Consider the following 22,582-nt stretch of genomic DNA (forward strand, 5'->3'; position numbering starts at 1 on the left):
CATTGCATCTTCTGAGAATATAAAAAAAGATGTGGAGAGTTGTGGATACCAAAATTACCAGATTTGCCATAGAATATTAGTATATATTTTAGCTCAAGTTATCTCAACTGAAGAAAATATATATGTAGGATCATTTGAAAGACGTGTTCCATTTATTCTTTCAGATAATTTTAGTTTTTAATCTTTGGCCAAGACAGACATTTAAAAAACAGAGCTTAAAATTATAAGAATTACGGAATTATTTTGGAATTTCTTTTTTACTTAGGTGCCAATGAAAAGCTTTCTTTCCTTAATTTTAATTTTTTCCTCATAAACAGTGCAAATTATAAAATGGATTTTGTGTCCATTTGCTTTTGCTTCTCCAGATCATATTCAAATTTGAACTCAACTTTGATAATTCTATATGGACCTGCTTCTGCACAGCCATACCCCAAGTTTACCCTTGTTTTGATATCTATCTGTATTTTTCTTCACTTTGATTTTCACCAATTTAGTTTTTTCCAACTTACTGGTACGTTAACATAACCACTGCCACTGCATTGCAAAATAATACTGGAAAAGAAATAAGTGCTTAAAACATACAAGAGACTTGGTCATATCCTCTTCTTCCTCAAAAAGGGCTGAGTCCTGAGAACACCAAGCTGAGGGAAAAAAACAAACAGATTTACTTCAGAACTCCAGACAAAGGAGTATAGATATCTTCAACACCAGTTTGTTGTAAGATCAGCACCAGACTGAAATGTACATGGGTAACTAATTTAACAATATGTCGTGGGACAGAAATTTCTGGAGGGCTAGGTATGGGTGCCAATGGATCCACTGACAATATAGTATTTCCCTAGGATCCTGCTATTTTATTCCTAATAGGAAATTTATCTTAAGTATATAAAAATAAAATACCATGAAGATTTAAGGATTAAATCAATTATGAAGTACTGTAGAGAATTTGGAAAAAACTTTAATTAGATAAAAGATACAGGTATTGTGGAACATTCATATGATGAATGAAATTCAGTCACAATTATAATGACATTTTAAAGTAACTTAATTGATTTTTTTTACCCTAAAAAATTCAGGGGCCTCAAGTTAAAAATGGAAGACTTGAATACTTGCTTTTATTTCTGCTCTCTCCCAAACCTCATCAAAATGAAAGTAAAGGAACAAAGGAAGCCAAATTGCACAAGGATTTCAGCATATACGAGATGTCAATAAATTCTGGAAGCTATAGAGCAGATGACTGGTATCTAACTTAACTTAGAGGGTGGGGAAACCATGGCAGAACACTTGAAAGGCTCAGGAATGAAGGCACTACGTATTTCTGTAGGCTTAAATTTGGGGTGGGGCTGAAAAACGGGGAGCTGAATATAAGGTCGGGTTGCAATGTAGAGAAAATAAGGCAGCTAAGTAACATTGTCATACTGAAAGATGAGGTACTCCCACCAACTTCATTCCTTTATTTGCCTCCTAAAAGCAGGAATTCTGGATTATATGTCTATAGAAAGTCTAGCGCCTCTTGATGGGGATATTGAGTAGCCCAAAAGAAACTGCATACAAATCCTGACATTTAGCCAACCTTCAACCTCCAATAAAATATCATACTAAAAAGAAGGGCAAGGAGAAGAGTGGATGGGGTGGGGTGAGGGTAATGAAGAAAAACAGATAACAAACAGAGATAAATCCTTACCTCCACTGTCAAAAGTCAATAGGTAATATATAAAACTGAGCAACTAAGCATTAGCAGTATGAGAATATTATTCAGAAAAATGGAAGTGAATACCAGTATATCCAGAAAAAATTGATTAAAATGCTTGCCTCTGGGGAGTGGGAACAGTGAATAGGAAGGATGGAATAGGAACCTTTTGTTTATGGTTATATATTTAACTTTTTAAAAAAATCTAAATGTACTTAAGAAAAATGGAAATTACCTTTAAAATACTTAATTTTTTTAAAAGTCAAACAAGTCAAGTGAATTTTTAAAAATGTCTACCCTGCACAGTCAATACTTTCTTGGTAGGAGTACTGAATCTCCTAACTCCTTTTACTCTCTGTCCCTGAATGTACAGTCTCTCTCTCCTAAACTCTGTCCATCTCTGAGTCACCTCACCTCTCCTTTCCATTATCTGGGTCAAAGTCTCCATTATCAAACAGCTACCGCTCATTTCTGAAGGCGGAGATGTCATCAGGCCTTGTGCACTCTTGGTAGAAGGTTTGAGATGGGCTGCAGGTCCAGGAATTTCATGGTCCACTCTATCTCAGGACTCTCCAGCTTCTCAGGTTAGGAAGTCTCTTTCCATGATCGGTACCTACTCTCCAGGTGTCTTTCTACTCACATCATTGATCTGTCTTATCTTTGTGGAGCCAGGACCTGTGATATAAATCCAATTTACCTGAGGTCTCACTGGATCGCTATACTAATGAGCCTCCAAGATAGTCCCCAATGATCACAACCTTCTGTATTTATGTCTTTTGTACACCACTCCTACATTTAATAGAGTTGACTTTTATAATTGTAGGGACGATGTTAAGAAAAGTTGCCTTCATTGGCTGATGTGAGCTTTTGTCTGTTAGTTTTTGTTCCTTTGTTTTCCCACATGAGAGACTACATGTGGGGTTCCCTCCCATGAGAGACTGCATGTGAGGTATTGGTTAGCTTAGGGTTAAAAAAATTTCTCGATAGGAGGATGTTGCTTTCTGTCTGTTCACCCGCATCAGCAGATGACGTGAAGAAGTAACTAAATTATATCAGAATGACGTGACAGGCATGTTGCCAGGCTTTGGAAGGCCTAGGGCTGATGGTCCCAGGCGAGAACAGCAGGTGTTGTTTGTCCAAATGAACTGGCCTTTCAGTCGGATAAGTAATATTCTTATCACTGTAACTGCCGGACCCTCCCGGAACCGGCCAAGGATCTTGGCTCTAGGGTACATCTGAAAAAGTATATAAGACAGACCTCAGTTGGCAGTGTATTTTAATAATTTTGTCATTTTTCATTCGTGATTTTTCATCATCCTAACATTTTGAAGACTCCTATACAACATGCAATTTACAACACCTGGAGACGCCCTGACTTCCAGCCGCGGACCTGGTGAGGTCGGGCTGGTTCCCAACCTCTCCAGTGTTGTTCCCCACGGTTAGCCTTCTTGAGAACTTGTTAGCATTTTAGAAACTTGCATACAGCTTGCAGCTTGCAGCATCAGAAGACACCCTAACTTCCAGTAACAGCAACAACAACCGCAACAGCAACGGCAACAGCAGCAACATTCTTGAGAACTTGTTAGCGTTTTAGAAACTTATATGCAGCTTGCAGCATCAGAAGATGCCCTAACTTTCAACAACAACAGCAACAGCAACAATAGCAAAATTCCAGGTAACTAGCAAGCAGCAGTGGGAGACACCTGAATTTCTCTCAGCTGCAGACGTGGCAAGGTTTTTAATCCTCACCTTTCCACTGTTGTTTTTCCTATGGTTTGGTGAGCTTTTGGCAACTACTGTAATAGTTGCTATCCTATAGAGTTTATTACTGTTTTTGGATACTCCTTATTGATGTTATTTGTGTATGTAGCCAAGTGATTTTTGATCAATAGTAAACACAAGATGAGATCTCTTAAACTTATATGTATGTATACTCCTTTGACATGACATTGTTATCAATGTATGTAGTTTAGTCTTAACCACCTTTACTTTCTGTCATTAACACATTCTTTTAAGTGTCTTTGTCTTTTGCTATTGCACATTGCTAAATAAATTGATTATATATTGCTAAATAAATTCATTCATCACACTCTAGTGTGCTCCTCCTCTTTCTTTTCCCCTCGTCATTACAATCATGGATAAGGTATTGTAGAAATGACGGTGTGTCACTGACTTCCAAGGTTAGGTCATAAAAGCCGTTGTGAGAAATTCTGGTCAAGATGGCAGGGTAGGTAAACACTGTGCTTGCCTCCTCCCAAGATCACATCAAAATTACAAATAAATTATAGAGCAACTATCATTGAGAACCACGTGAAGACAAACTGAACAGAATTCCTATAACTAAGGACATAGAGAAGCCATGATGAGACTGGTGGAGGAGGGAACATGAGGGATGGGCAGGTCTTACACCCACAGTGCAGTGAATAAGAATCAGAAGGGATCCCTCATCTGCAGAGGTCTACCCTGAGAAGCAAGGAGCCCCCACCCTACACCAGGCTCCCCAGTCCAGGGTACCAGTGCCAGGAAGAGGCATCCCTATAAAATCTGGCTGTGAAAACCAGGGATTGTGACCAAGTGAGACAGAGGGCTGCAGGAGACCTAGGCAATCCTCTTGAAAAGCCCATGTACAGACTTACATGCTCACAAACTCATTTGCTCTGGGCTCCAGTGCAGAGGCAAAAAGCACTGGGGACATAAGGGAAGGAACAGAGTTGACTAGCTTTAACACAAGGGCTGAAGGGGTAGGGGCCAGGGCAGTTCTATCTGGGACAGAAGCACTGGTAGGCACCATTGTCCCTTTGTTAAATTCCTCCAGCCCAGCAGGCAGGTGACAAATTTGTGCTCTCCATTAATCTAGTTAACACCATTCACCAACCCTGGTGATTCCCTGAACCACCCAACTTGTGCACCTGGCCCAAACCTTTTCTAGAGGCTTTTCCACACAAGTGGCCTGCCTCAGCTCGTACTGCAGACTTTCCCCAAATATCTCAAAAGTCCAAACACCCCAAACAAGCAGAAGCTGGCCCCAGAGGGTCCTGTACATCTTTCTAAGTGTCCCCAAGCCCAGCACAAGCACAGACCAAGCTCAACTTGCACTGTGGCTTCCATAAGGTTGCAACAAGGCTGGCATAAGTGGTGGCCAGACTTAATTTGGAACACAGCTTCAACTCATTGGCCACAAGCTTGGCACAAGTGGCAGCTGTCCTCAGCTAACATCATGGTGTCCACCAGAGTTCCAAGCCTGGCACTAGTGGCTGCCAGCCTTGGTTTTTAGCACAACCTCTCCGAAGCTACTCAGACCCACACAGCTGGCAATCAACCAAAGATCTTTCTTTCTTAAGGCTGTATCTTATTCCATTTTATTTATATACCTCATTTTCATTATCCATTTATCTGTTGATGGATATGTTTCCATATCTTGAATATTATGAATAATACTGCAATGAACAGATATTAAAATGGTAAATTTCATGTTATATGTGTGTATATGTTATCTATATTTGACCATAATTATATATGGATACCTAAATGTATATACAATGTACATATATATAAATTACTACTACTAATTTGGGGTATTTAAAATTAGAAGAAAGTAATATATCAGATAAGAATAACATAGAAATGGGTGGGTCATGTGGAGTTCAAGTGTTCTAAAGTCTTATTTAAGTTTGGGTTTTGTTAAGTATGTATGTTAAAAACTGAAGGATAAGAACAGAAACCAAAGCAGTAGGGAAAGAAGAGGGGCTGTTTAACCTGCATAAAAAGAGGGTATCATAAATAGAAAATAAAACAAATTTATATCAGCAATTGCAATAAACATAAATGAATTAAACTCACCTATTAAAATAAGATTCAAATAGGGTATAAGGGAAACAAGTCCAGTAATATGCTCTTTACAAGAAACAGACCTGAAGCATACACATAAAGGGAATGAGTTGGAAAAGAAATTCCTAAAAAATATTGACAATATCAAAATCTGAAAAGCAATATTATAAAAGAGAACTTGGACTAAGAGGCATTCACCAGGATAAACAGGCATATTCTGAATGTGTAACCTTGGTCCCAATTCTTCAACTCCCTCTGATAGGATTATACATGCACACTCTGCGTAATTTTGCCTTGCCTTTGGACTGTGGGTGTAATTGATGTGTACATTTAGCCATGTGGTTGCTTTGGCTAATGTAATATTAGCATATTTGGGAGCAGGGGTTTTAAGGATGTCTTGTATAATCTGTCTTGTGCTCTGGTGATCCACAATAAGAACATGTCCCAGTAACCACTGTTCTTTTAGCTTGAGCTGCAGAAACACATGTAGAGCTGATCTGAATCTATCCTGCAGCCTAGCCAGCCGTTCAGTCAAGCCCAACCTAGATAAATTGAATACAGAAAACCTGCACACTGATAAGCATGAGAATAAATTCTTGCTGTTGGACGCCACTGAGTTTTCGGGTGGTTTGTTAGGCAGCATTATTATCATGGCAACAGCTAACCAATACATATAACAAAAACCATATGATCATGAGATAAAGAATCTGGAAAAGATCACCAAGGAAAACTGCAAAGCAACAGAACAGGGCCAAGTACTTCTGGGGGAGAAAAGGCAGCAAAGCAGACTAAGGAGTGGCCAGTGGAGAGAGTGGACCACTTGAAATCAAATACTGCAGAAAATTTTTTTCAAGCAGTTATCAGCTATGACAAATGCTACACAGAAGTCAACACAAGTACGGCAAGACCCACTACACATATCACAAACACCTCACCAGACCTTTTCTGACAATCACACAGGCAACGCCACACGTCACCATAATCACACACAACCAGAAACGTCACCAGGACATAACCACATACATCACAATCACACATCCCCTCACAATGACTCTATCACCCTCACACCAGCACACCACCATCACTCTCACACACTTAACTCCTGCCACAGTTTCTTGCTCCAACAACTCCTAGCACTCTCCAAGCAGACTCCCACCAAGAACACGGTGCACTGCCCTTACTCTGAACACTCCGGGCCTCCTTAGAGGCCCCGCCCGTCGGCAGCGTGCGACGGTGCATCCCCGCTCTCCTCCCCGCGCCGCTCCAGGGATGCGGCAGCGTCATCTGCCGGAAACGGCCGAAGGCACATCCAACGCGGTTTCTGGGAGGTGGAGTGAAGACGACTGGCCAGCAGGGAGGCCCGGGCCAGGCGCGAGGAACGCAGAACCAACCACCCCTCTGCGCCCGCCTCCCAAGCCAGGTGCCGCGGCACAACAACGCCTCCCAGAAAGACCCGCGGCCGCTGTCAACATCCGGCCAGAACGGAACCTGCGTTTCCTGTGGGGGGCGGGGGGGGGGTAAGCCAGGTCCGCGCGCGAGGCTCAGCAGAATCGCGCTCCGCAACCGCGAGTCGCAACTTCATTACCCGACTAGACGCTGAGAGTTGCATTAGGAGTCGTTTCGGGTGGGCCGGGTCGGGGCGCTGAGAGAATTGGCTGTGGCTCCCGCTCAGGACCACATTTCCCAGAGGGCCTGGGGGCCTGTCCCTCTTTTCGCAGGAGCTCGAAAGTTTCGTCATGCCTAGCGGGACCGTTAGATCGGTGAGGTGAGGGATCGCGGGCCCCGGGGCAACCGGCTCGGCTGTGCTGGTTGCAACCCCGGGAGACCAGAAAGGCCTAAATTGCGGAGATCGGAGATGGGTACCGAGCTGAGTCCTCGGGCATGTGCGGGCGGAGTGACCTGAAGAGGAGAGATGGTGGGGTTGTCAGTGAGAGAGATTGTGACACTGCGACATGTGTGCAGGTTTGGGATGCCTATCATTGTGGGGTTGTGACTGTGTGTTATGGACCCTTTGGTGCTGTGTGATTGCGACACTGAGGGTGCCTGCGACTGTCAGTATGACTGTATGTTGTGTGAGTATGTGATTGTAACTGTTACCATGTACCTGTGTGTGTGCGGGTGTGGAGTGCGTGTCCGCTGGGTTTAAGGGTATGGCTGTGCCTAACGTATGTGGCATTGTGTGTTCGCGTATGGGGCACCTGTCAACTGTGCGATTGTGACTCCAGAATTCTGTCCCCAGGAGACCTTTGTGAGGTTTCGGCAGATTATAGCCCCTCGACAGCAGTGACCTGTTTTTTTCTGAGACACTGGGATTGGGCAGGATGTCCCATTCTCCTCCGATCTCCGTGCCCTGTGTATGGTGGGGGCTGGGGCTGGGAATGACTTCTGACCTGGCCAGTTTGAGCAACAAGAAAACCTGGTGTCTCACAATTACTTTTTCCTCTCCCAGTTCTACCCTTCTCCAGGTGAGGCGTGCAGAAGAAAAGGAAGGAATACATGATGGACTGCTACAGGTAATGTCCAAAGTGTGTCGGGGTTTCCCCTTCTCTTTCCTTCTTCTGAAAGTTAATGCTTAGTAAAGATATGTCATTAGGTCCCTATAAACTATTAGAAAAAGAATAGTTGGGCCCGATGGCCCCCATATACCTAATGTTCACTTACTTGGAAAAGGGTTCCACTTCTGTTTGCTGAGTTTTCTTCATTTTAAATGCAGTGATTGTTATGATTTTAAAATAAAAGTATGATTATTTTAGAGATTTCAAAAACACAAATACCAAGAAAAAATAAAATGTGACCACACAAATAACTAGTGTTAATATTTTGATGTATTTTCATTGCTTTTCCAAAATCTAATTATACTTCATTTACCATTGTATATCCTATGTTTTCACTAAAAAGTGTCATTCTCCCGTGTCATCACATGGTCTTTGTAAATATCATTTTTCAAAGATACATGTTATTTCTTTGTATGAATGAGTTAATGGTTTATCCTTTTCAGATCAGTTGTGTCAGACTTTGAAATCTTTAAATCTTTATATTCACACACATAAATACATACACATAGGTTTAAATTTGATTTCCATGATTCATAATGAGATTGAACATGATTTCATGTTTATTGATTATTAAAATTTCTTTTTTTGTGACATGCCTGTTCATAAATCTTACCTATTTTGTTATTGATTGTCTCTTATTAATTCATAGGAGCTCTTCATATAATCTGCATAGGACTTTTATTGATTATAATTTTCTACTATTTGGATTGTTTTATCACTTCTTTTAAGACAGTTTTATGAATAGAAGTCCTAATTTTAACAGTCAAATTTATCAACTCTTTATGGTTGGTGCTTTTTGTATCTTATTTAAGAAATCCTTCCCTGTGCCAAGGTTATGTAAACATTCTTCTGTGTTTATGCTTAAAGCTGTAAGTTTTGCCTTTCCCATTTACGTCTTTAATCCACCTGTAATTGGCTTTTGTGTATGGTATAAAGTGGGGGTCAGGGTTTTTTCCCCTTACGAATACCCAATTTTCTCAGCACTGTATATAAGAAAGTCCATTGTGTTCTCACTACAAATATATCCATATATATCCATATATATATATATATATATATATATATATATATATATAATGCAAATATATCCAGTGTCTATATGTACATGAGCTCTTTACTTGGTTCTGTTGATCTATTTATATATACCTGTACCAGTATCACAGTCTTGATTGTTCTAGCTCCTCCTTTGAAAGTAATTTGGCTTTTATTCCTGTGGCTGTTTTTAAGACTTTCTCTCTGTTTTTGGTTTTCTGTAATTTTAGTATAATGTGGTTAAGTGTGCATTTTAAAAAAAATTACCTGCTTGGGATTTGTAAAGGTTTTTGAATTAGTTGATAGGTTTCTTTTATTCAAGAAAATTCTCAGCCATCTTCAAAAACTGCCCCTTCTTTAGTCTCTCCCTCTTCTCTCATTCTCAGGCTCTAATTAAAATATTAGGTTAGAATCTCTTATTACTTATTTTTTAAATCTCTTAATCTCTTTTTGATTTTTAGAGTTGATACTTACAGCTCAAATAAAAGCAATATTAAGCAAAAAATCTTGCCTTGTGTTAGGAGGGGGCGGAAGGCATGACATGTAGTTAGAGTTTTTGAATTCTTCCCCCAGCTAAATTCTAAATCCTAGTTCGAAAGAAGAGGGCTGAATCTTTCCAGTGCGTTCTCCTTTACCAAAGCCCAAACAGAGTTTCTGGTTCCTTTTTCCCATCAGTTTCTAATTATAATCACCATCTCTATAGTGAAGATTATTGCCCAATATTAATAGGAATAACTCTAAGAGGTAATATACTGTAGTAGAAAATAAATTTTAAAAGGAATATGAGCTTTGTTCTCAGATATTTACCTGATGTTTAATCAGGAAGTATTTGAAGCAGGAAATATTTTAATCAGGAAGTATTCCCAGTAAAAATCTGAAAAAAGACAAGTATATATACCATCACCAATGTTGTTTAACATTGTTCTTTAGGTATTAACTGAAGCACTTAAACAAGAGAAAACAATTAGGTTAAAAATTAGAAAAGAGGATATAAAATTATCATTTTTTGCAGATGATATGACTATGTACCTAGAAAATTAAACCAATTATAACTAGCACGTTAAAATAGTCAGAAATCCATAGGGAGCAAGCAAACGAAATTATTTTTCCCATAATTTCCACACTCAGCCCTCTGTGGGCTCATTTTTTTGTTGTCCTAGATAAACTTATGCAGTCCCCATAATTGTTTTGATCACTCATGGGTAGCCTTTGGTTGATTTCAGTAACAACGTCAGCCTCATTTTATTACCAATTACAACCTCTAGTTGAACGTAATAATTGCAAGTTTCGTTTTAAGCCTTTTCTCTGAGCTCAGGCTTGCTCTAAGCTAGAAGCTTGCAATGTGAAAAAAGGGATGCACTAAGCTTCTTTGTTTCCTGAACGTGAACTTCTCTTTTTCCTGTCCAGTAGGCAGTTTCTGGCTCCTATGAGATTGCCAGAGGGATAGGGAAGAGGAGGTAAGAAGAAAAGACTCAACTGGTACTGTTGTTTTGCTCTTGGTCTCTCTTGCTTTTATAAATGTTCAACGCTGACTCATTTTCTGATAGGGTGCTTTTGTGGGACTCAAAGTCCCTGTTATAAACCTCTAATTGCACTTCCCTATGAAGTGGGCAGCACATCTCCTTGAAATGGCTACCGGGAATACCTATGTTACACTTGGGCATTCTGTGTTCTACTCCTTTGTTGGGGTCACATTGTCCCTTCACTGGGTCCAAGAAGGGAAACAGGTACCAGTCTGTGATACCCTCTCAACTCCGGGGAACACAGTAAGAATTCTCCTAAACAATCTCACCATTCCACTTTGGACCCGGGAATCTAAAAAGTGCCCTCTTGGTTGGCTTAAGATGAAGAAGACGTAACCTAATTTCTCCTGTAGGATGGAAACGTATGTCATTTTTCAAACAACTAGTTGTTGGACACTAACTGGATGTCCTACAATTTAATTCAATCCTGACACTAACTACACAGAGTTAGCACCCCACAGGTTAAAGGGCTCATTCTCACAAAATTGTCCTATTTCAGACACCAGCCTCAAGTTTGAGGTGCTCCTAAGGTACTGCATTTCTGTCCAGTAGACCACAAGTTCAGGCATTCCCATGATTCCCACTCAGGTTCAATAATTTATTAGAATTACGTACAGTCACAGCCTAATGTAGAAATATATTTAAAACCACAGTTTTATTATAAATGATACAACTCAGGAAGAGCAAAACGGAAGAGGTGCATAGGGCAAGGTACAGGGAAAAGGACCATATCTGGAAAGGATCTTAAGGATTTTGCCTAAGAAAATGTCTGAAATGAGATGTTTTTCAGTAATATTTATATTGTGGAAAATTCCGCCACTAGTAAAATTATAAAGGTTAAAGAATTTATGTTAATAGGAAACAATTTTTATAACAGTCATAAGAGATCTTCAATTTTCAAGAAATTTAAATTATGTTCTTGTCTAAGATAGTGATATTTTAATTACTGTTTAACCAATTTTGCATTTAAAAATTCAAGAAATGTTCAAAGACTTAGTGAAAAATGACAGGGTTTTGTCCCAGTATGCAATTTCACTCCCCTTAAGTGGCTACCCTCAATTCTTTGCTGTTTCTCTTGGCATTTTTCCTATATTTCTAATAAATATTCCCATATTGCTATTTTTTTTGAGATTTCCCACACCAAATTCCTCATTTCCTGTCCCTGCAAGAGTTATATTACAATTTTTCTTTAAATCATTGATATTGATGTGATTAGGATCTTGCATATATTGTTAATCTGAGCCAAGTAGTATACTAGACTCTATTTAGTACAATTCTATTTAGTACAATTTTTATTTTTCTGAGGGTAAATTACTTTGTTTTTTTCATTTGCCTGGTTCCATATATATGTGTTGCTATGTTTTTTTAAAACCAAATCCACCAACATTGCTGTCGGTTGCCTATTCATAGTATTTTCCATGTGATGAAACATATTAGCTCTCTAGTTTTCCTTGGAGACCTCTTTCCCATAGTTCTCTGTCCTCCTGTTCCTAGGTGTTGCTCTCTAGGTCTGCTGCCAGATATTGTCCTGGGACTTGCCTTTTATAATTGTACTGGGACTTTGTTCACCATTCTCATGTTAGTTTTCTAGTTTCTGAATATAATACCTTTTCTTTTTTAATTTACTCGCTAGTTTTGATGGAACACGTAGGCCAGTAGCTTCCTAAGAAAAGCAACATCGAGGATTGTCTTTTTTTTTTTTTCTTAATTGGGGAATAGTGTGTTACTCCAGGGCCATTGTTGTCCTTCAATCTAGTTGTGGAGGGCACAGCTCACTGGCCTACGTGGGAATTGAACCGGCAACCCTGTTGTTCAGAGCTCATGCTCTCACCAATCTTTGGCTGCCCCAAAGATTGTCTTAACTTAATCTTCATACTAGCTTGGTATTTAATCTGGCTCGGTATGTACTCTTCGCAGTAGTTTTGATTGGGCATAGAATTCTAGGCTAGAATTCATTTTCCTTGGTAGTAGTAAAGGAATCACTTTGTATTCTTATTTCAATGGTGCTGTTGAGAAGTCCATTGCCATTCTGATTCCTGAAAATTTTTATGTGAGCCATATTTTCCTCCTGAAAGCTTTCAGAGAATTCTGTTTTCTCCAGATATTCTGAAATTCTGCTGCAAAATACATCGTAAGTTTTTTTTTTTTTTAAGTCCATCTTATTTTCCCTCTTTTGGGGCTTAAAAGGAAAATGGGAAGGGTGAAGGAACTCACATTTATTCAGACTTTACGACCAGGCATTGAGCTACATGTTTGCTATTTCATTTCATTAGAAAAGTCCACTCTACTTGCACATTCCTAGATAAAAATATTCTGATATAATAGGGTTCCAGACCCTGCAATTTGCTTAATAATCTTTGTCCTTTTCCGTAGAGCCCTCTGTCACCATCCCTACTACCATTTTTTTCTTCTCTCCTTCCACTGTGAAAGCATGTTTATTGTTTCAGGGGTCAATGATGTTCAGGGATGTATCTATAAACTTCTCTCAGGAGGAATGGGAATGCCTGGACTCTGGTCAGATGAATTTATACAAAGAAGTGATGTTGGAGAATTTCAGCAACCTGGTTTCAGTGGGTAAGAATAACTGTCCCCCAAAATTCAGAGTCTGCCCTCAGGAATATCTTCTTTCTCCATTGTAAAGTATTTTGTTTCAAGTAATCAGATAAATTTCTACTGTCTGTTCCCCCAAGGAATGGTTTGAGTTGGAATGAAATGGAAGAATTGGAAATGGGCAGCTTCAATGGGCTGGAGCAGAAGTTTCATCTTCATCTTGCCCTGGTCCTTCCTATAGTGGCGTATCTTTCTTGATCACCAAGGGACTGGATCTGATTTCTAGAGCACCCACAGCATAACCATGTCCTATGTCTTTTCTTGTGATCAGGTCTTTCTAGTTCTAAGCCAGCTGTGATCTCCTTATTGGAACAAGGAAAAGAGCCCTGGATGGTTGAAACAGAAATGAAAAGAGGCCTTTGTTCGGGTAAGTGATAATTGATATGGCAATGACTTTGTCCAAAATTAGGTTGTTTGTGTTTTTATTATTTAGTTTTATGTTATTTATATAACCTAGATACAAGTCTGTAATCAGCTATGTGATTTGAAAATATTATCTCCCATTTATTGAGTTGTGTTTTCACCCTCTTGATTTTCTCCTTTAATAAAAGCACAAAACTTGTTAATTTTGATAAACTCCAAAAAAGTTTATTTTTTCTTCGGTTATTTGTGCTTTTGGTATGAATCCCTTAAGAGCCTTCATAATTAAATTTATATTCTCTGAAAGTAGAAAAATATTTCACACCCTATTGATAGGTAAAAGATTATGTCAGTTATATCTCAAAAAATAAAGTTATAAGAACACTGCCCTTTCCTTTGTAAATTTTTTCTCAGTTGTACACACAAAGAGAGCTTTCAACTTTAGTTCTTTAGTTTAGCCATGAGACAGAATAGTCCTGGGTCTTTTTTCCTTTCCAGGAGACACACGGTATTACAAACAAACAGACCCACATGAAAGATAATAATAAAAATTATCTGTTGTCTTACTTACAGAGAATGAATCCCCAGATAACTGGAACAGATTTCCATCATCCCATTTCCATTTCCATTAGACTTGGCCCCAAAACAAAACCCAAAACACATTGGGGAGGGGGTGGTTGAGAGAAACAGTGAATAAAAGTAGAATTTTCTTATTGCTGCTTGGGATTTACTGAAGACAGGATTTAAGAAGACATGCGGGGGCTTGGATAGCCTACAAGGTACGCTTCTCAAGTCACACGCTTTACTGACTCCTACAGGTGAGTCCATTTGAACATCTCAGTGAAACCTTCAAATTTGTCAGAATATAACATTTAAACTTTTCAAGTGTATAACGTTTTAAAAGTTAAACATGACTTTTATAAATAAATGATAAGCATATTTGAAAGATTTATTTAGTTGATTAATGAGAGAACCAGTGGAATGGTACAGCTGGTTCAAATTATCTTGGAGAGATTGAGTTTCCATTGTCCTGGAGAGAAAGAATGCAGGAATCACATCACTAAGTTGGATATAAAAACTAGTTACTGTCTTATAGGATAAAACCGTAATCTTCAGGCTATCTTTTCCACAAAACAAATCATTTGCAACCTATCAATCTTTTTCAATTTAACATCTAACTTGAACAGATCCTCGGCCCTAATGAGTAGTAAATAGTAAGTGAAACAAAGGTAGACATTTCCATAGACACATTCCATAGAGAATTAAATAATCCTCGAATGGACCTATTAGATAATACACTGGTGTGACATTGAAAAGACATGCAGTATTTACCCTTTTGCGTGATTTTCAATTTTAGATAATTCAGTGTTTCTACCCACACTCATCATGACCCACCTTTCTACTTTCCCATGTCTAATAAGTGAAAAGTGATATTTTATTGCTTTCATTTGCATTTCTGATTATTAATAGGTATGAACATCTAATAGGTCTGTTAACTCTGTTGTAATCTTTATCAGTATTTTTATTGGGGTCCCTAACATCTTTCTGTTAATCTGCAAGTATCTTCTAGTCTACTGAGCATTAAATTTATGGTGTCCTTCATTTAACAGAAATCCTTAATTTTGATGTATTTTCAATTCATAGTTTTGCTTATGGTTTGTACTTGTGGAGTTTTAAGTAAGTTATCTTTCCCCGCCTATTTTTCACAAAGGTTTTCTTCTATGTTTCATTTTAAAATTATACTTTTACCTTTCACATTATATATTTAATCCATTTGGACTAATCCATTAATGTGATGTTAAGCAAGAATCCAGGATTTTTCCCCCCATAAATTGAATCATTTCCCCCTCTACCATTCATTAAAGAATTGAGCTTTCTTCATTTATTTCTGGTGCCATCTTTATTGGATAATAAATTTTCAAATACAAGTCTGTCTCAGTGCTTTATTTGCTTCCTTTAGTATAATACCAGTACCAGAGTGTCTATTTCTATGGCTTGTATTTTTTAATATCTGAAAGAGCAAGCCCTCCTTTACTCTTGTTTTTCATATCTAACGTTTACTTAGCATCTGATGTACTTTTGCTTTTCCATATAAAATTTTAGAATAAATTCGAGCCATTAAAAAATACCTAACTAGAGTTTTGATCAGATTACTTTGAATTGATAGATTATTTGGATAGAATTGACATCTTTGTGATCTTAAACTGTCCCTTCTAGAATCATGGAATATTTCTTGATGCATTCAGTTTTATTCTAGTCCTTTATTAAAGTTAATTTATTACTAAATAATTACTATTAATAAAATAGTAATGTTTTAAATTCTTTGTTGAGTGACTTTCTAGATTTTTAATAGATTTCGTTATTGTGAGCATCTATAATTTTCTAGTTGGTATTGTTGGTGCAGTTTTCAACTATTTTTTAATATATAAAAAGGAGTTTAATTTTACTAATTATCGGGGAAATGCACATTAAAACTGCAATGGGATACCATTATGACACCCATAACATGAGCAAAAATTTAAGTCTGACATTAGTAAGAACAGGTAAGAATATGGAGCAATATGCTCCCTCATAAGCTGTTGGCAGGGTGTAAATTTGTACAACCACTTTTTTGGTCTTTTTTCTTTTCCTTTTTAAAAATTTTATTGTGATAAGAACATTTAACATGAGATCTACCTTCTTACCAGATTTTTAAGTGTATAATACAGTATTGTTAACTGTAGGCCCACCATTGTATAGCAGATCTTTAGAATTTATTCAGCTGGAGTAACTGGACCTTTATACCTATTGATTAGCAGCTGCCTGTTTCCCCTTCACCCCAGCCTCTGGCAACCATCATTCTACTCTTTGCTTCTGAGTTTTACTCTTTTAGACACCTCATATAAGTAAAATCATGCAGTGTTTGTTCTTGTCTGACTGCTTTATTTCACTTAGCATGATGTCGTCAAGGTTCTTTCATGTCACATATTGCAGGATTTCCTTCTTTTTTAAGGCAAAATAATATTCCATTGTAATACACACACACACACGCACACACACAGTTTTCTTTATCCATTCATCCAGCTATAGGTTTAGGTTGTTTTCACATCTTGGCTATTATGAGTAGTGTGCAATGAATATAGAAGTGCCAATATCTGTTCAAGATCCTGGTTTCAATTCTTTTAGGTACGTAAATACCCAGAAGTGGGATTGATGTATCAATCATATACTGGTTCTACTTTTCAATTTTTGAGGAACTTGCATACTTTTTCTGTAGTGGTGGCACCATTTTGCATTCTTGCCAAATAGGGTACAAGGATTCCAATTTCTCAGCATCCTCATCAATACTTGCAGTGTTTTCTTCTTTTTTTTTTTATAATAGCCATGCTAGCAGTGATATGTGATAACCATTATGGTTTTGATTTGCATTTTTCTAGTGATTAGTGAAATTGGGCATCTTTTCATATATCTCTTGGTCATTTATGTGTCTTTTTTGGAGAAATGTCTATTCAAGTCCTTAACCCATTTTTTAATTGGGATATTAGTTTTCTTCCTTCTATATTTTAGATATTAACCCCTTATCAGACACAGGTATCCCCCACTTTTTAAAAGTTCACATTATGCCACTTAGCTTTTACAAAAGACCTACATTACTCCCTGTATTCACTAACTGAAATAAATCTGAAGAAGATTTTTGCTTTTTTGAAAAATGACAAAATATGAGGATTGCATTCAGCATTTGTTTTGCAGCAAGGCAGTGTAGAGGCAGTGTGCATACCAGCAGCAAGAATGGCACCGCCAAACTCCTTCCATGAACTACACTCAGCATCTCAGTGTCAAGTCGCCATAGCATTAAACTGTATATCTCTGAGCATCTGTGCTTTATCTTGATTTATTTTGTGTATTCATTAGCAAGATGTGTCCTAAGGCAGAAAAGCCTAGGAGAACTGGTAAGGATGTGTCCTGAGGTAGAAAAGCCTAGGAGAACTGGTAGTGTGAAACTGGACATAAGAGTTGTGGTGAATGACATAAAGACATTGTGCATGCATTGAATTTTGAATCTGGGAACACAAAATTTTTTTATATACATTAATGTAATTGCTTCTTTGCTTACAAAAGGTTTCATAGGAATACTGTACTTTTGGATAGTGGGGCAATCTGTATGTGGTTGGCATGTATTTTCTCCCATTCCATAGGTTGCCTTTTCACTCTTGTGCAGCAGCTTTCACTCTTGTTTTCTTTTGCTTTGCAGAAGCTTTAAGATTTGATGTAGATCCATTTGTCTGGTTTTTTGTTGTTGTTGTTGCTTGTGCTCTTATGTCGTACCAGTCTCTGACCCTTCCCTTTCTTTCCTCCTTTGTTCTCTCAGGTATACCCACCTTCAGATGTTTCAATTCAAGGATCTCTCAGATGTGTTTGTGTGTTGAGCAGTAAATCCTTTGTTATATTATAGTGGTCCAACTAGTTTTAACTTCCAGTGGAGAGACCATGCAGCTGACATCATTCTGTTGAGAATTTTTATCTTGAAAGAGTGTTGAATTTTATCACATGCTTTTGCTGCATCTATTGAGATTATTGTATAATTTTTATCCTTCATTCTATTAGTGTGGTGTGGTGTATCATGTTAATTGATTTTCATATCTTCAACTATCTTTGCAACCCAGGAATAAATTCCACTTGGTTGTGGTGTGTGAGCCTTTTAATGTGCTGTTGAATTCAATTTACTCATATTTGTTCAGAATTTTTGCATCTATATTCATCAGAAATTTTGGCCTGTAATTTTTTTTGGATGGTGTCTTTGTCTGACTTTGGCATGAGAATAATGCTGGCTTTGTAAATTGAGTTTGGATTTGTTCCCTTTTAAACTTTTTGAAAGATTTTCAGAAGGATTGGTATCATTAATTAAATGTTCGGCGAATTTCACTGGTGAAGCCATCTGGTCGTGGGCTTTTCCTAGTTGGGAGGTTTTTGATTACTGATTCAATCTCCTTGTTATAGGTCTATTCAGTCTTTCTATTTATTTTTGATTCAGTCTTGGTAGGTGTATGTTTCTATTGTTTCTATTCAATTTCCTCAAGAGGTACCAAGGTCTAGGAGAGTTGCACTAAACCTCAAGAGGTACCAAGGTCTAGGAGAGTTGCACTACAGGAGATTCTGTTACCATGAAGTCAGAGTGTGTCACCCTACTAGTACATAGATATGTTCACCAACCAGGGAGCTTCCCCCCAATCCTTGCCCTGAGTATTTTATTGGGATTTTATTATGTAGGCATGAGTGGCCAGCCCTTCCTTTGAAACTGAAGGCCCACTGTGAATCATCTCATTAGCATGAACTCAGGTGTGATCAAAAGGAACTTGTTGTAAATAACAAAAAAACACTACTATCAGGAAATTCCAATGATTTGTGAATTCCTATGCCAGGAATGAGGAACAAAGACTAAATATATTCTTTATTATATCACAAGTATTTATGTTTTCTGTTAATGCCTTGTTCTCAGCTCAGTACCCAGGCCCACAGCTACACGTGATGTTCCTGACTCCAGATTCACTCTGGTTTCATTTTTCTAGATTTCTAGTTTTCTGTAAGAATGGAGAAGTATAATCCTTTTGTGTGGGATGTGAAAGGGATCTTAGTGGTCTCACTACTGATACAATATTTGGACTCATCCTTCAGGTTTCAGCATTTTTTGTGCACCCCACTATTAGAAGTGCCTGATGCCTCCAGTTCTTGTGTATTTGTGGGATCTGTACCATGAATCAGTGCTATGGAATTCACTTACTGTAGCTCAGTTTGACTTTCTCTTTTATTGCTACTGTCTCTTCTCCATTATCCTTTGTCCTAATGGGATTTTCCCCCTCTTGTTAAGCTTTTACTGTAATTTTCCTGTGGATTCATGAATTAGCCCTTTTTTAAGTACAGTTGAAACTCATTACTCGGATTCTATAATTACATATTCACCTACTTATTAGATTCATTTGTAAACCCAAAATCAATACTTGAAGTTCTTTCATGTTCATTGTGGATATACGCAGAATGGCAACCAAAAAAAAAAAAAAAGGTTGACATGGAGTTCCTCTCTTCTTCTCGCAGAGTATGTTTCATTCTTACTCTCTTCTTTCTTACGCGGGCTGCCTTCCTTCTTAGCCACTTCCATAACTTAAGGATTTCATTTCTCACTCTACAAAAGACAGCATCACAGAATTCTAACGCAAACTATTTTCAGTGAACCCAGCATATCCGACTCTAGCTGCAGAAGACATGTACTGTTTACCATTGACAGTTTCATTCAGCACCTTAGACTTGCTGCAGGCTGTCCTCTGATGTGAATTTGCCAGCAACATAACATACCCTTTGCATAGAGTCTGTGACCACCCTCTCCCAATTTATACATTCAACACAATTATTTCTCTATAGTCCTTTGATATAGGTCTGACAATTATCCACAAACTACAAAACAGACATAATATCATGCTCTGAGTGTGTGAGCATATGTTTATAAACATGTATACACATATATGATTCGAATCACTGTGTAATATGGAGGATAGCCCTGAACAAGTATAGTTACTGAAGTTTCAAGTGATTCTGATCCACACCAGTATTTCATGATTATTGAGGTCATCTAGTTCCCTAAACATCCTCCTCAACTTTCTCTATTACCTCTCCTTAATGTCTGTGCTTATCAATTTTACAAATTGCTTAGTCATATTTGATAAGTGTCCAAGCATTTACTCTCTCAGATATTATTTGCAGCTTAATTTTCCCATTTCTTTTTTAGAAGTTTAACCTCTCCCAGAATAGTAAAAATAAATATATGCCTTTTTATTTTTGTTCAGATCTGGAATCAATGTGTGAGACCAAGATACTATCTCTAAAGAAGAGACATTTTAGTCAAGTAATATTTATTCATGAAGAAGACATGCCCACTTTTATTCAGTCCACGTTTCTTACTCCACATCAAAAAACTATTAATGAAGAGAAACCCTGTGAATATAAAATATGTGGAAAGAACTTTAATCAGAACTCACAATTTATTCAACATCAGAGAAGTCATTCTACTGAAAAACTCTATGAATGTAAGGAGTGTGGGAAATCCTTTAGTCGTGGCTCTCTTGTTACTCGACATCAGAGGATTCACACTGGTGAAAAACCCTATGAATGTAAGGAATGTGGCAAGGCTTTTAGTTGTAGCTCATATTTTTCTCAACATCAGAGGATTCACACTGGTGAGAAACCCTATGAATGTAAGGAATGTGGAAAAGCCTTTAATTATTGCTCAAACCTTAATGATCATCAAAGAATTCACACTGGTGAGAAACCCTACAAATGTAAAGTATGTGGAAAAGCCTTTACTAAGAGTTCACAACTTTTTCCACATCTGAGAATTCATACCGGTGAGAAACCTTATGAATGTAAGGAATGTGGGAAAACCTTTACTCAACATTCAAGGCTTATTCAACATCAGAGAATGCATACTGGTGAGAAACCTTATGAATGTAAGGAATGTGGGAAAGCCTTTAGTAGTACCTCAACACTTACTAATCATCACAGAATTCATGCTGGCAAGAAACTCTATAAATGTAAAGAATGTGGAAAGGCCTTTATTCAGAGCTCAGAACTTATTCAACACCAGAGAATCCATACAGATGAAAAACCATATGAATGTACTGAATGTGGGAAGGCCTTTAATAAAGGATCAAACCTTACTAGACATCAAAGAATTCATACTGGTGAGAAACCCTATGACTGTAAGGAATGTGGAAAGGCCTTTGGTAGTCGTTCTGACCTCATTCGCCATGAAGGAATTCATACTGGGTGAATGATAAGCCCTTTTGATAATCTTTATAATAACAAGTAATTTTTTTAAAAGTACAGGTAATGCATGATCAGAAGTTCTCCTGTATTGTAGTTTTCTAGGGCTCCTGTAATAAAGTACCAAGTGTGACAAAACTGGGTGACTTAAAACAACAAAAGTTTATTCTCAGTTTTGAGAAAGAGAAAGCACACCTATAGCCCACTCTAGCCATCCTGTCCCACTTCCCAGTAGGAGTGGGGGTGGGTTTGAGAAGCACTGGTGAAATTTACAGTCCAGTGGCAGTTTCACCAAAAGACTGAGATCTGATCATAGGACTATAAAATGCTTCCTTTCCCCTACACCTTACCACCACATCACTAAGGGCCTATTTACCAGTGTTACTTTTACCTAGTACACCATGCCTAGATTTCAACAAGAAATTAGAAGGCATACAAAAAGGCAAAGAACACAATTTGAAGAAGAGTAGTAAGCATCAGAACCATACTCAGACACGTCAATAATGTTGGAATTATAAGACTGGGAATTTAAAACATTAATATGCTAAGAGCACTAATAGGAAAAGTATAGCATATGCAAGAAAAATGGGATGTAAGCAGAGGGATTCTTCTCAGAAAGAATCAAAGGCAATACTAAAGATCAAAAATATTTTAACAGTAATGAAGTATGCCTTGGATGGACTCATTAGTAACTGGACTTGGCTGGGGAAAGAATTGCTGAGCTTGATGATATGTCAATAAAAACTTCCAAAAACTATAAATTGAAAAGAAAAAAAAACATTTAATAACAGTACAGAATATCCAAGAACTATGGGGTTCCCGAGTGATTCCCACATGACCGTCTCTTGATTCCAATGTAGCCATCACATGATTTTCTCGTGGCCGACATGTGATTGCCGAGTGATTGCCAAGTCATGGTACCAGTGTGACCACTAAGTGATTCTGTGTGATTTCCCATGTGAGTGATGTGTGATTTTCTGGGGACAGTCGTGATTTTTGGTGCCCCTGCCACAAAGCAAGTTCCTCAGAAGAATCACGGATTACACCTCAAAGCACCAATATGGCAGCTGCCAGTGCTGGTCAAGCAAGTTTACTCCAAATAGATGTGACCTCAGGCCCAGAATTTTGAGCAGTGTGGCAGCTGCTGCCACTAGAGTAAAGCAAGTTTATTTAGAGCACATGTCAGCTACCCC

At 38.0% G+C, this 22,582-nt stretch overlaps 2 protein-coding genes across 12 annotated transcripts in view; one reads left to right on the forward strand and one right to left on the reverse strand.

The window, feature by feature from the left end:
• The window catches only part of ZNF568 (zinc finger protein 568), a 63,062-nt gene extending 56,096 nt beyond the window's left edge, over positions 1 to 6,966 (reverse strand). For 3 of the 7 annotated variants that reach the window (XM_081032330.1, XM_081032329.1, XM_081032334.1), the window contains exons 1-2: positions 6,700 to 6,848; positions 583 to 641 (exon numbers count right to left, since the gene is read on the reverse strand). In XM_081032330.1, the coding sequence (XP_080888456.1) occupies positions 583 to 641; positions 6,700 to 6,802 (162 nt within the window). In that variant the 5' untranslated portion in view covers positions 6,803 to 6,848. Of the gene's footprint in view, positions 1 to 582; positions 642 to 2,104; positions 5,106 to 6,699 lie in introns of those variants that run through there. The other 4 variants (XM_081032331.1, XM_081032335.1, XM_081032332.1 and 1 more) reach the window with 3 other exon arrangements.
• A 53-nt stretch (positions 6,967 to 7,019) lies between these two features.
• On the forward strand, positions 7,020 to 22,138 carry ZNF829 (zinc finger protein 829). 5 transcript variants are annotated; one of them, XM_081032339.1, is made up of 6 exons: positions 7,020 to 7,283; positions 7,968 to 8,031; positions 13,076 to 13,202; positions 13,510 to 13,605; positions 14,339 to 14,416; positions 20,414 to 22,138. In XM_081032339.1, the coding sequence occupies exons 1-6, from the start codon at positions 7,255 to 7,257 to the stop codon at positions 21,394 to 21,396; spliced, it is 1,377 nt and encodes a 458-aa protein (XP_080888465.1). In that variant the 5' UTR covers positions 7,020 to 7,254; the 3' UTR covers positions 21,397 to 22,138. The 5 variants fall into 5 exon arrangements, with proteins under 5 accessions (XP_080888465.1, XP_080888466.1, XP_080888463.1 ...); XM_081032337.1 differs by having other exon boundaries at positions 7,191 to 7,480; XM_081032340.1 differs by lacking the exon at positions 14,339 to 14,416.
• Positions 22,139 to 22,582: the final 444 nt, after the last annotated feature.

The sequence above is a fragment of the Rhinolophus hipposideros genome (assembly GCF_964194185.1).
Source record: "Rhinolophus hipposideros genome assembly, chromosome: 21".
In the NCBI taxonomy this organism is placed as follows: Eukaryota; Metazoa; Chordata; class Mammalia; order Chiroptera; family Rhinolophidae; genus Rhinolophus; species Rhinolophus hipposideros.

Coding starts and splice junctions, on each gene's coding strand:
- ZNF829 (XM_081032336.1), top strand. CDS start 7,840: ATGTCCCATTCTCCTCCGATCTCCGTGCCCTGTGTATGGTGGGGGCTG. Junction 8,032..13,075: donor TACATGATGGACTGCTACAG/GTAATGTCCAAA, acceptor TTATTGTTTCAG/GGGTCAATGATGTTCAGGGA. Junction 13,606..14,338: donor GAAAAGAGGCCTTTGTTCGG/GTAAGTGATAAT, acceptor TACTGAAGACAG/GATTTAAGAAGACATGCGGG.